Here is a 13,952-nt window from a genome sequence, read left to right as displayed (position 1 = left end):
TCCGGGGTTTGTTTACGAAAGTCTCTAATTGCCCGTTTATGATAGGGACGAAGCTCCAGGCCTCTCCGTCCCCAACTTTCCCGCTAGGAGAACCTTTCCCCGCTCGCGACTCCTAGACCCCGCCGCGCCTGCAGCTGACGCGTTGGTCAAGAAAGTAGTGTAGGGGCCGGGCCGGGTCCCCACCCCGCCGATCGGCGCCGCCGCGGGTCGCCAGCGGGTCCCGGCAGGTCGCGCGGCGTGGCGCGGGGCTCCCCGCAGGCCTGGCCCGGACGCCAGTTCCCTCCAGGCGCGGCGGCCCGCGGGGGCGGGGACAGGGGCGGGCCCGGCGTCAAGTTTCGCTACGTCACCGGGAAGTCCCCTTCATATCGGAGCGCGGGCAGCGGCGGGCCCACACCTCAGTGTTTCCTGGAGGCTGACGGTGTGCAGTCTCCAGCTCCGTTACCCCTCTCCCCCTGCGCACAGTCCGAGTCCTGCAGACCCAAGGTGCCAGGGTTGGAGGACTGAGTTCCCGGATTCTGTAGCATAGTTCCCGGCGGCTGCTTACAGAGATGCCTGGAAGGAGGGCTCGTAAGAGCGCTCAGCAGAGCCCGACGCGGGCTCCGGCAGGTAGGGGCATCTGGGGCTCGCGGAGATACTGGCCGAGGCGGGGGCCGGGGTCGAGGTCTTGTTCGGGCCAGGGTCAATCCGTCTGCTCAGGGTCTCAGAGTCGGGCCGGGTCTGCTCCCTTGCACGTGCTTTAGGGACGCCTCCAGAAAGTTCTTCGGGGGTTTAACCCCGGACCGTGGAGAAGGCGGGGGAGGGAGCGGGCTCTGGGATCGGGATGTAGCTGCATTTGAGCGGATGCCAAAAGCCGCTTCTATTTCGCCTGCCTTCCATCCCCACGTGCCCTGTCCGGGGCCACGGGGAGAAAAAGTGCAGGTACGGGCTACAAAAACGCGGAGAAAGTAATTGTCACGGCAGGTGGGGCCGGGGCCGAGAGAGAGAGCGCCACGGCCTCCCGGCGCTTCCTGAGACAGGCCCGCTTCCTCCGGAGTCCAGGCTGTGGTGGGTGCCCTGCTCTCTCTGTTTCACCAACAAAAGCGGTAATGACGCTTGGTACTATCACAGCTTTTCCACAAAGGACTGTTGGAGGGTTACGGAGGCCCCGCAAGGAACCCCGAGGTCAGAAGCCTAGACAGTCTTGCTTCTTTGTCAAAAGTATAACATTTTAACAATCCCTAATTAGTTACAGAAATGGGATAGGAGAAGAACAGGAGTTTGTCCGCAATGTTTTTTAATCCATCCCTTCCAACGCCCTTCCCCGTCACATGTAGCCCCATCGAATAACTTCAGGTCGGTAGCAAAGAAGGCAAGTAAGACTGTGGGCTGGAAATCTGTGTGGTTCATAGTGCTGTTACATCAGACGGTATTAGGCCCCTTTTAAACTTAGTGTAATGTTATAGAGCCCATGGGGCGTGCAAAGGAAGTGGTGCATTGCCAATGTGACCACGGCGAAATTGGCACCAGGCTGCTCTCTCTAGCTCTTGTTTGGGAGGGAGAAAGCTTTGTCTACCTTTCGTGATGTTCAAGAGTTCTGGCTGTGTTGTGAAAAACCGCATAACCTTCACGATCCAACTTAGTCCCCATTAATAAGCGACAGCAGAAATGTCCCTCTTAAACTTGATTAGATGGTAAGACATGTAAAAAAGTTGAGATATAAGTGACATATAACACTGTATTAGTTTTAGGTGTATGACGTAATGATTTGGTATATGTATACATTGTGACATGATTACCATAATAAGTTAACATCCATCACCACACATGGTTACATTTATAGATGTAACAAAAAGGATTAAGGAAACAACTAGGTGCTATTTTCTGCCTTTTTTTTTTTTTTTTGATGAAAGGTATAATTTTTTCTCTTACAATTCAGGGCTTCTAAAATGGTAGCCTGAATGATAATTGTTTTTTAGGATTGTATGTTAATATATCCCACTCATTGAAAAGAACTTGATAGGGATTATGAATTTTTTTTTAGGAATTACAAAAATTTAACCCAGCTCTTGTAAAAAGAGAAATTGGTTAAAATGTAGATTTAAACATCCACTTTAGTATATATTTACAGTTTTCATTTATTTTGAGCCTGAATAGGGTATTTGCAGGGTCTGTTTACAAAATAAATCAGATTTTAATTTGTAATCATAATGATTTTTAGTGATCATAATCATGATATTGAAGTGTACCAAAAAGAAGTTGAATTGCTCTTTGAAATATACAAGGAAATTGTAATTACGGATCAGTATAGGTTTGGTGTTAACTTCATTTACTTTAGAAGTTTACTTAGAAATTAGATTATAAACATTACTTTTCCCTAATATTCAGTTTATTGCAATACCTTAATCATAAAAAATAGTAAACATGTGAATTAAACGTTAGTTTGTTTTGTGCGTCACTCATTTCCACAGAGGCAGCGGATTGGTACAGATTGGGAAGAATTTGGTTTAGAGTAAGATGTAAATTTTAAGTTATTTTAAAAAATGTGGACTTAATTTTAGAATAAGATTTTATGAGTCTTTCATGAGAAAATTTCAGAGTTGTTTAAATGAGGATAAGAATACATGTAGATTTACCTATTATGAGGGCATAATCAGAACTATTGCCCTTTACAAAATAAGTTGTACTGGAAAATAACATAAAAGAGTTTAGAATTTGACTTTTATTTCCCTAACCAATCTTACATGGGAAAGAAAAGGATGACATCACCTGAGGCTGGCAGAGACTCACTTTCTCTTTGTGGTGTATGACATAAATGTCTGTATTTTGAAAGTAAGATAACATTTGCCTCATCCAGGATGCTTAAAAAAAAAAAAAAAGATTGCAAAGTAAATGTCTTTATTCTCGCCTTAACTTTTTGTTGTTGTTTAGAGTCACCACATGTTCATTTACATCGTGCGTGCCTGTGTGTGTGTGTGTGTGTGTGTGTGTGTGTGTGTGTGTGTGTAAGTAGCCTTTCTCACATTCAGAAAACAAGCATACATAAAGTTAAGATAATGCTTCCTGGGATAAATACTCAACTCGTCCTGGGATGGGCATATTAATTCTTGCTGGTTGCAGTTTGCAGTGTTGTCAGTGCAGCTTTGATGTTTCGCTTTCCTCTTCAGATCCTGAAGTTGAGTGTGCCATTCAGTTCAGGAGAATTGGAGACAAACTGAATTTCCGGCAGAAACTTGTGAATTTGATATCCAAACTCTTCTGCTCAGGAACCTGACTTTAGAAGCTTTCGAATGAAGAATGAAGAGACTCCTTTCAAACGGAAGATTCCCCAGTAAGTGCAAACTTCATCAATTAGAGGAGAGACTGCCTTGTAATGGAGACAAACAACGTGAAGGAGCTCTCACTTGCTTTCAGATGCCCTTGGAAACGAAGATGAATACGTCAAAAATGAATTGTTGTTGGAGGTTTTCCAGAAGTCGTTTGGTATGTGAGAACATTAAAAAAAAACACTGTTTATTTTCAAACAAGAATGGAAGAACTTTGAAAATAGGAAATTAATTATTTATACATTTTGGTTTTGCTTAGAGACTTGTTCTAGTATTTTTACTAAAGGCTGCTGCCCAGTGTATGAGGAGTTGATAAATGATTAGACTATGGGCAGGGGCCAAGAAACAGAACATGTTCAATGTTTGTTTCTACTTTTGGATGACAACTCCAGAACAATGTATAATCTTTGGTTTATATATATTATCTTGTTAAAAGTAAAATTTTTTTCTGAGAACACTGAATGTCATAGTGAATGTTGATTTCATAGGTCACTACAAAATATAAACTAATTTGATAGTTTCTTTTTACTCAAAATGTATGGTTTCTGTTCAGAACTGGGAAAGTATATGCTTTGAAAAAATTTGAAGTGTTACTTGGTACCAGTGGAATTCTTGCAGGTTGAATATTAAAAGATAAAGAAGCATGGGGATTTTTGCATAACCCGGAATAGTGAAAAATAAGTGACAGATTTTTTTTTTTTACTGCTGTAATTATAACTTAGTAAAACAAATATTCTAACGTAACTGTTGGTAAGAAAATAAATGTGTTTCTAAAGAAGTTTCTAAAATCTGTAAAATGTCCCTTCTCATACTGGTTCAGTGTGCATTGTATAACAGTGATCTTTTAAGAGAAATTAAGCATGTTTTCATATTTGGGATACATATATATTTTTTTAAAGGAACAGATTGCTCATCCAGAATGAAAATCCCATTTATATACATACACATATATTCATCTGAAGATATATATATATATATATATATATATATATATATATATATATATATATATATATATGGCATTAGAGTAATATGTAGTTTTTGAGAAAGGTTTCATGAATTCTATTGTTTTTTTGGCCAGGCTATCAACAAAGTCCCCAGATATATAAAAAAAGAAATAATACTGTCATGATTGATTTTCAGCAAGAATAATCTTATTTATTTTACCTATTTATAATTAAAATATTTTTTGTTTAGTTTGCATTTGGGGGTTTTGTGACAAGGGTTTCATAACTACTTGAACTCTTACAGTAAGAATGTTTTAATATAGGCTGTAGTCACTTTAGATGAAAAATTACCTCAGCATCTGTTTTTCTTCAGTATTACTTAAGCTGTTAGTTTATTTAGTTGCAAAGATTTTTTTGGGGGGGGTCTGCCTAGTGGCAGGTATTTTGCCATGGGGATATTTATGGTCTGTAACTGTATTTATACATATATATATATACATATAAAATTTGATACTGTAAACTATTAAAAATTACCACCATTCTTTTCTGTGTGTTTATTTTTTCATCACGTAAGCTACTGAGTGTTCATTATGAAACCAGAATATTTTAACTGACTTCCATCAGCAGTTACCTTCTGACCAAACCATCTCCTTCGTTCCAGTTGTGTGGTGAGAGTGGGGAATACAGGGCAATTTGACGTGATTTCTGCTGTCAGGGGACTTATACTTTAATTGGGAAAGGAAGTAGTGAAACATAGGAAATTAATGCCAGGCATAGGTCTTGAGAGCGGCTGCATACCTTAGGTTGATGCCCGGAGAGTGATTTATTTAAAGTAGCCTACAGAGAGTCCTGATCTAATTAGCGGTAGGGTGAGCCGCAAGTATTGCTTCATCTGAAGCTAGTCATGTGCAGAAGTAGGTGTGGTGCAATTGACCTTCCTGTTTGAGAACTCAAAAGATACCCCAAATTTGTAGCCTTGATCTAAGATCCACATCACCAACCCGCCCCTGCCCTGAGTCTGCTGAAGTCCTGGGATGTAAATTGCCTCCCTTAAATGGTGAGAGAGGGGAAGAGGGAGGAAGGTGAACGGGAGATGACAGCTACAGAACTGGAGCAGGAGGGGAGATTGGCTTCATCAAGGGTGGGGTCAATGTGTGATTTGATGTGAGGGTCACTGGCAGAGGAACTTTTGTCCGTGGCCGTGTCCCTAGGCCTCTTTGCATAACCAGAATTGAGCCACTGGTGTTAATTAGTTTTGCTAAAGTACCCTTGATGCTCTTTTATACTGTAGAAGGCATCACACAGGAAGGCTAAGGCACACTTCACAATCTTCAGGTATGAGAATTATTTTCTGAGAACTCTATTTTAATGTCAAAAAATTCGCATGATGTCCACATAATTGTATCTATTGACCGACAAATAGCTACTATGAATTAAAAATACTTTTTGATTTGTACTTATATTTAAAAGAAAATCTCAAAGTCTGTATATTTGAAAAGCATCTATATATCCATCATCTATCATGTATCTATGAATGAAGCAAGTTGTTCTCTAAAGACGCTGGGGCCTGTGATTTGGGGTTTTTAATCCCTTGCAATAACTCTGCCCACATACATACACAACACGGCAGGAACAGCATAAATGGTGACAATCCTGTCAAACGCCTCAAACCTTTGACAGAGAGAAAGATGCCCCAGGAGATAACTGACACCTTGAAAAGAGAATGGTAATGGGGAGTGATGAGATACAAAGGACACCCCACTTGGGAATGCTGGAGCCAGACTCTCAGGGCAAAACCATTACTGAGCTCTGTGACCCTGAGTGAGATAGCCTGTCTAAGCCAGAGTCATTCCTCTGAAATCAAGAGACCCAGACCTGCAGGGTTCCTCCTGGTGTGAAACAGATAATGGGGTGACAAAGGGCTCTGAAGAAGGTCTCCCATCACACTCCTAGCCCTACCCGCCCCCCTCATTTCAGACAGTATTAAGAGAGAACTGAAGGATTTGCTAAAAGAAGTGAAAGAGTGGATGTAAAAAGCCCAAACCCCAGAAAAACAAAAACAAAAAGCCAACTATCATCCAGATTCTTCTCCCCAACATTGATTCTAAGTCCCGCAGGAAGCTGTGCGGGAACTTCTCAGACTTGTATTTTCTGGGAAATGAGAATCCCCCATGCGCTCTGGCTGCCCTGATAGTGGTGTCACTCTGTCAGGGCTGCTTCTTATACGAGGCTGAACATAGTTGGGGGTCACCTGACAGAACACACCTGGGTGTGTAATCACCTGAGTATTCTTATGTAACAGGTCATGGTTCAAGAGCAAAACCTTTGTCAGTCAAACCAGGCACTAACTGGAGCTTCTCTTTTTAAGGGCTTTCAGAAATTGCTTTAACAAATTCAGAGTCAGATGGTCACACCCACTTACTGTCTTCTTCCAAATTGGCTACTTTTTTTTTTTTTCTTTTGCGGTACACGGGCCTCTCACTGCTGTGGCCTCTCCCGTTGCGGAGCACAGGCTCGGGACGCGCAGGCTCAACGGCCACGGCTCACGGGCCCAGCCGCTCCGTGGCATGTGGGATCTTCCCGGACCGGGGCACGAACCCGTGTCCCCTGCATTGGCAGGCGGACTCTCAACCACTGCGCCACCAGGGAAGCCCCAATTGCCTACTTTTTAGAACACCAGAAAAGTCAGAAAGTTGATGAGAGTTATAGGTCGGGATTTGGGGTTCCTTTACTCAGAAGTCCGGGTCCCAGACTGCTTCCTGCAGTCCTCTCTGTGATTACAAACTGCGCAGTGCGTGGAGCCTGGGCTTGGGTTTGGGTTGAAAACAGAATAAACAAAATAACCCCTTGATATTTCTAGTGTTTTAGAAAAAGTCGTCTCTCCTTTTTGTCATGCTCTCTCACGAACGGTCTCTGACGGAGCTTCTGAGATGTGTTCATTTCCAGCTTCACATCTTCACCCAGCTGTTGTCAAAACCACAAAGTTCCTCCGCCCACAATTGTCATCGGCTCCTGACTTTCAAATCCGTCAGTTATTTTACCATTTACTCTTGGGGGAACTCTGGGTAAATTACTTGATTTCTATTTTCTTATAAAATGGTGTAGAATGCACCTATTTCAAACCATCTTGAGAATCAAATGAGGTAAGAAGGTGCCTGACGTCTGGCTCAGTCACGCTCTGTGAATGTCCTTAACTTTAGCTTCAAAACGGAGGGTTAGATATTAGCTTCTTTACCGAGCTATGGAAGATCTTGCCCAATTACGATTATTAGACTAAAATGAAACCTTTTGTAGGAAGGCGTTAGGGCAGTGGTGGAGCCGGAGAGGAAGTGGCAGCTTTTCCCTTGATGGGACCGTCTGCTTTTAATTTGTAACCTCTCAGCGATGGCGGAACATTTATTGTCCCCTCGTACGTATTAGGTTTCACCAATACTGTTGAATCTCCCGAAGCCCCTTCACGTATTCATATAAAAATTCCGGTCCTGATTTACACAATATCACCTCAAGAGTTAGTTTGGACTAGATTTGGATAAGCCTCTTTTCAACTGTGGGGTTCTGAAGTGTGGGCTCTCCTCTAAGATGAAACTGAAAATTTGTTCATTTGGAGGACAGAGGTCAAGTCTGCCTATAGGGAACCTGAGTGGCGTCCACCCGTAGGGTTTCCATAGGGCTACTCTGAGTCTGTCCTTCTGTGAACAAAACTTCCTCAAGATAAATACCATTTACTGATCACCCATGGTGGGCCCAACATTTTAGAAACACTAGTCTTATTATTTCAGTTAGTGCTTGCAATCTTTCTATTGGAAAATACGATAATCTTTCCTGTTCTACAGTGAAGGGAACTGCCTCAGCGAATCAGCAATTTCCCCAAAGTTAACTGGCAAATGAGCAGAAGACACAGGATTTGAACTTGTGCCTTTCTGACCTCAAAGCTCTCCTCTCTTGCCGGCAGGATGGGTTAGGGGAGGGTCCTCATTACAGAGCAAAGCTAGTTGTTTTCCAGCCCAGTGCCTGCAGCCAGGGTTTTCTACCCCTGAGTTTTTGGAGGGTTGAAGGTTGATTTTTAAACCAGCTGTTAAATGAAAAATACCGATAAGTGCCTCGCCAGTTGGAATGCCTTTAGCTCAGCACTGCTGCGGATTGCTCCCCAACCTCCAGCGATGCATATGCAACCTCAGGAAGCTGGCTCACATTATTCCAAGAAACCTGGGTGAGCCAGCAGGGAAGGTGATGCCGCATCGCATCCCGGGAAGGATTTTGTGTTGGACAAGTGTGGTATGAATTCTGAAAGATACACTCCCCACTGGCTCGCATTCTACCAGCTAACGCCCAAACAAGCACCTACTGAGGCAGACCTGCAGGAGCTATTTGTAATGGGAAAGAAAACGATTCAAAGAATCCAGTCAAAACAGCAATTTGTGTGTTTTGTCGGCTGCCTCCAGTATCTGCCCGATTTCAGCAAAGCTGAGCAGTAATGAGGAAGGAAGAAGAAATTGGTGGATTGGTGCCACCATTATTAAAAACGCAAACAATGGAGAACATCGAAATTAACCAGTCTGGGCTCTGCATGATCCGTTCGGACTAGTGGTGGAGAGGCAGGGAGCACTGGGTGGTTGTGTGGATTATGAAATCCTCTGGTTTTATGAAGGTTATGTTTTATTAAGAGATTCCCAGATCCTCTGTCTTCAGGCAGTGTACACATTAATCAGTTCATCCGAGAGAAGAGGAGGAAAAACATCACAACTTGAAAAAAAAGAGACGTGCAACACGATACAGCACCTGTAACTAAAGTGAGAAAAAGTCTCCTTTCCTCCTTTTGAAGTTTTTACTGGTGTCACATCAAAAAGGACAGATTTGTGAGAATTCGCAAATCAAGACTAAAACTTTTATTTAACTTTCAAAATGTGGTTATAGAAGAATATGAGGAAATCAGGCTAATACTTCACAGATGACTCCTTTGGGCCCTGGGAAAGTACCAGCCAGGATGATAAATCTGGGCTTTTCTTCCAGATTTTAATGAACATAAAGGAGGGAAAAGGGTGGTAATAGGCTCTAGGTGTGGCTTACTCGTCAACTGCACTTTTCCAAGAATAAGCTGGTGAAATGAAAGAGTGTATATTTCTACCTGTTTGGAAACATACTCCACTATAATTTTCAACCCCAATCATATTACAGTTACATCGGAATTCTCTTCATAATAAATATTCCTGAAGGGACACAACTCCTGGCCCCTTTTATCATTGCAACATTTTATTGTTTCATCCCTGAAAATTATGGAAAGTTCTCTGGTTCTGGTGTGCCTGGTTTTAAAACTGCAAGTCTCATGTCCTGGAAATGGCCTCAGTTCTGGGCGAGCCCAGGACAGTTGGTCACCCTTGTGTGGTTGTAATGTGCTTACAAGTGTATCTTTAGTCGATTTAACTCTGAGGCTCTCCATCTAAGTAATCTATATCCCACTTCTTTTTCCCACTTTTGGCTCATTTGTAAGAAAGTGGTAGTCATAACTCCCAGCCCTGTGGAATCAAAAAGTTCATAAGGGGATTAAAAGAGATCCTGAATGCAAAGCTCTCAGCTCAGGGCCTAGCAGTTAGTAAGCTCCCAATAAATGGTTGCTGAAAAAAATACTCCGGGGATTACAAAGAGTTTACGAAAAGTGAATGTTATCATGGGTTTACTGGAATTATTAAGTACATACTGAGTGAAGAGATGAAGAAAGCAGCCTCCCCGACTTAGGGACTTTACAGTTTAGCTGAGGACACAGATGAGCAAAACCAGATGAAACATTTACAAATGGTCCAGAATTAACAGTTATAAGCTGTGAAGTTGTTCACTAGAGAAAAGGAAAATGTCGGGTAGGGTCAGTTTTGGTCTTTTTTTCAGAGCTTGTATTCAAGGTTCTATTCGAGTTCCAGTCGCCGCAGTAAAATTAGAAAAAATAAAAGAGTTATAAAGGAAGAAAATTGTCACGTATTTGCAGGTAACATGATTGTCACCATAGAAAATACAAGACAATCTAAATGTAACCTATTAAAATGAACGAGACTAAAGCAGTTGGCTGGATATAGCATTAAAGTGCATAAGTCTATCTTGTACACCAGAAATATACTTTTAACACAATTAAAAAATAGAGATAATTTATAAGGCAAAAAAAGAGTAAAGAAAAGAATCCAGAAAGAATGCAAGATTGTGATGGAGTTTAAAAACTTTTGAAAACAGTTCAAGAAAATCTAGTTAAATGATGAATTTAATTTTAATTCTTTTGCAGAGTTTTTATAGATCCACTGCAATTTTAATCATAATGTACATGGAAGAGCAAAGCCCGCAAAGTAGGCAAATTAATATCCCAATGAACTGCTGTTTGGAATAAAAAGTGAGTACTTGAACTACCAAAAAGCAAGACATTATAAATTGATAGTAATTATGTTGGCATATTACTGGTAGAGGTATAGACAAATTGATAGGGTCAGGTATTTTTTATTTCAAATAAAGATGTTGTTTGTTAGATGAGTTTTTTCATTATCAAAATCACCAGAGACTCAAAAATCTTAACAGGAGGTCTACCAAGTTATCACTGGGATGCTTCTCCGAAGGCTACTCTTCCTTGGTTGGTTTCCTCAAGCATACTCTATTTTTATCATTTTGTAATCTGTCTTCCATCTCCACTTTTTCATAGATACTGTTTTCTTAAAGGTCACTAGCAGCCCAGCTGCCACAACCCAAGGCCTCTTATTATGTTGCATCATGTCCAACCTCTGAGCCTCACCTCCTCCTTCAAACTTATGTAAAGTCCTCTGAACTTTTAGCAAGTTCCTCTTTCCTCTTGGTTTTTAAATGTCAGTTTCCCAAGGTTCTGCTTTCAACATGTTCTCTAAGAGTAATGACCTCAAGTGCCCCTTTAAGCTAATTGACTTCCAATTTTCATCTCCATCTGGCTTCTCCCCATGGGCACTAGCCTGACTCTGTCCTCCGGCTAGATTGATTTCTTGACTTTCTAGGATTTGTTTGTAGTTTTCATTAATTTTGGATTCCTTTCCTTCTCATCTTTGCTGCTCAAAGCTCTGTTATCCTTCAAGGCCAATGTCAAAAGTAATTTCCTCAAGAAGTATTTTCAGATTCCCCAATCAGAAAGGACAGCCTATCTTTTATGTTTCCAAAGCACATTTTTCTTATCATGACACAACACTGATTTCATTCACATTTATGGTAATTTTATGTCTGCTTCTCCAACTTGATTATAAGCTCCTACAGGTGGAACAGAGATGTAATTTATTTTTCAATCCCCTGCATCACTTAGCAAAATGGCATTCATTCACTCATTCATTTATTTATTCATCCATAAAATAATTTTGATCATATGTGCCAAGAACTACATTTGATACTACAGATATAAAGAACACATGTCTCTCTAGGGGGGAGACCAAGACAAAAACAGAAGATTACAATTAATATTTTAAGTATTGTGCTAAGGTGTGAACACAAAGTGCTGAGGGAGCTCTGAGACTCACAAAGAGTGTGTGTGTGAGTGTGTGTGTGTATGTGTGTGTGTGTGTGTGTGTGTGTGTTTGGCAGGAGGTATTGAAGTCTTTGTGGAAGAGAGGTTGCCTGAGATGAATGTATAAGTTATATATTTCTCTGTAACAAATTACCCCCAAATTTAGTAGCTTTAAACAATACACATTTATTATCGCAAAGTACCTGTGGTTAGGAGTCTAGGCACGGAGTAGCTGAATCTTCTGTTTCAGGGTCTCTCACAAGGTTTCAGTCAAGGTGTTGACTACAGCCATGGTCTCATCTGAAGGCTCAAGTGGGGAAGGATTTACTTCCAAGCTCTCTCATATGGTTGTTGGGCTGACGACATCACTTTCTAACTGGTGGTTGGCTAGAGGCCACCCTCAATGTCTTGCCACATGAGCCTCTCCAGCTTACTTTATCAGAGCAAGTACTGGAGAAGAATGAGAGAGACAGAGACAGAGAGAGAGAATAAGGTGGAAGTCACAGTCTTTATAACCTAATCATAGAAGAGACATCCCATCACTTTTGCGATATTAGAAACAAGTTCCTAGGTTCAACCCACATGCAAGGGGAAGGGATTACTAGGGCATAAATACCAGGAACTGGGTATTTTTGAGATCCATTTTTAAAGTCTGTCCACCACCACAATGAATCTTAAAGAACGAGAAGTTAACTAGCTTATTTCTCTCAGAGGAAACAACAAGAATAAATGCATGATGAACTAGAGTCTGTTGAGCCCCATGAGTATTATGATTTGAGATTCTTCTGGTGTATATTTCAAGAATTTCCTGTAAGCCTCTGGTGGATTCTGCCACTGCACAGGGTGTGAGGGGAGAGAGGGGGACTGGCTCCTGAGGCTTCTCTCCACCTCTCCCTATACCATTATGCACTCAGGAAGAATGAGCACAAAAGAGAAGGACACTGCATAGCTTCCAAGGGGCTGCAGTGAGAGAGGGGGAGTCCAAGCAACCATCCCCACAACTAGGAAGGTGTTGCGGATGGGGCATCGAACATACACCTGTTCAAAGACCTGTTGATCATATCCTGAAAACTGGTCACAGTTGTTGGGTGACTCAGCAGGGTAATTACCAGGAAGTGTCTTTTTTATGTTTTTAAAAGAGCTAGTGAAAGGGAACAAACAAACAGGTAAGTTAACAGAATTGAAAAGAATTTCAGCTTCTTATGTCAGATATGGAAATCGCTTTCATTGTTTAATTAGCTACCCACACAAATAATCTAATGAGCTACACTTCTCTGCTCTTCTCTGCAGGCTGGTATTGTAGAAGCCAGGGTTCTCTCTGCCATCGATACGTAAATCAAAGCTGGATAGAGGCTCAGATAAGACCCTGTCCCCTAGTTGATTGTCCAGACACCCAGAAACACACACGGTTTTCCCCTTTGTCGTTTATCTCTCCGCAGGCAGGAAAGCTGGGTGTGGGGTGTTGTGGATCTCATCAGGCACAGGGCCCTGTGGGACTTAAAATTGCCCTGCCGGCAGCTGGGATGACTCAGACCGCGTTCTTCAGTCACACTGCGGGGCCTTCCAGGGTGGGGCTGAGTGTAGCTGAGCACAGAGACCTCCCCGGTTGCTTTATTTTAAGCGACAGGGTCTTACATCAGGTTTGATAGGAACTGTACTGTTGGCCGGGGAACGGGGAGGGATTAAGTACTGCCTCTAGGTCCCTGCTTTAATAACAGTTTACCCTTTCCCATTGCTTGATGGGTGCCAGCTCCTGCATTAAGCACCTGGTAAGTATAATTTCTCTAAAATGGAGATAACGGGGCTGTTGTGAATCTAGACAAGGGAAAGCTGAGGATGGTGTGTTGAAAAGTAACAGGTGCTCAGAAAAGTGCAGCTGCATTCACCTTTCACAAGATACCTGGGTTTTAGCTGGCTAGTTCTGAAGCAAAGTGCACGCAGGCCAAACTCAGGTGTCTTGACGCCGCCAGGGCACCTTCCTGTTCTGTTCCATCTCACGTTATGTCGCTCCATTGGCAATTCTGTCAGCTGTCCCTTCTGAGGATGACCCTTCTCTGTTCTCCTGCAGTCAGGGCCACTGTCATCCCTCATCTGGATCACTTTCAGGGTCCCCTAAATAGTCCTCCGCTTTGTCCCTCGCTTGTCCCTTTAGACCCAGCTTGAATATCATCTTATCAGAGAAGCCTTCTGTGAGTATCCTTTTAAAACCTG

At 42.2% G+C, this 13,952-nt stretch overlaps 1 protein-coding gene across 2 annotated transcripts; it reads left to right on the top strand.

Annotated features, from left to right (window-relative positions):
• Positions 1 to 373: 373 nt before the first annotated feature.
• PMAIP1 (phorbol-12-myristate-13-acetate-induced protein 1) lies at positions 374 to 4,790 on the top strand. 2 transcript variants are annotated; one of them, XR_010933000.1, is made up of 3 exons: positions 374 to 606; positions 3,144 to 3,307; positions 3,391 to 4,790. XR_010933000.1 is itself a non-coding variant. In XM_067698921.1 (2 exons), the coding sequence occupies exons 1-2, from the start codon at positions 549 to 551 to the stop codon at positions 3,248 to 3,250; spliced, it is 165 nt and encodes a 54-aa protein (XP_067555022.1). In that variant the 5' UTR covers positions 374 to 548; the 3' UTR covers positions 3,251 to 4,790. The 2 variants fall into 2 exon arrangements, 1 of the variants encoding a protein (XP_067555022.1); XM_067698921.1 differs by having other exon boundaries at positions 3,144 to 4,790.
• The last annotated feature ends 9,162 nt before the right edge of the window (positions 4,791 to 13,952 follow it).

Source organism: Pseudorca crassidens, chromosome 12 (genome assembly GCF_039906515.1).
Source record: "Pseudorca crassidens isolate mPseCra1 chromosome 12, mPseCra1.hap1, whole genome shotgun sequence".
Lineage (NCBI taxonomy): Eukaryota > Metazoa > Chordata > Mammalia > Artiodactyla > Delphinidae > Pseudorca > Pseudorca crassidens.
Note: the sequence above shows the minus strand (reverse complement) of the source record. Positions and strands in the feature narration are given on the sequence as shown.

Coding starts and splice junctions, on each gene's coding strand:
- PMAIP1 (XM_067698921.1), top strand. CDS start 549: ATGCCTGGAAGGAGGGCTCGTAAGAGCGCTCAGCAGAGCCCGACGCGG. Junction 607..3,143: donor CCCGACGCGGGCTCCGGCAG/GTAGGGGCATCT, acceptor TTTCCTCTTCAG/ATCCTGAAGTTGAGTGTGCC.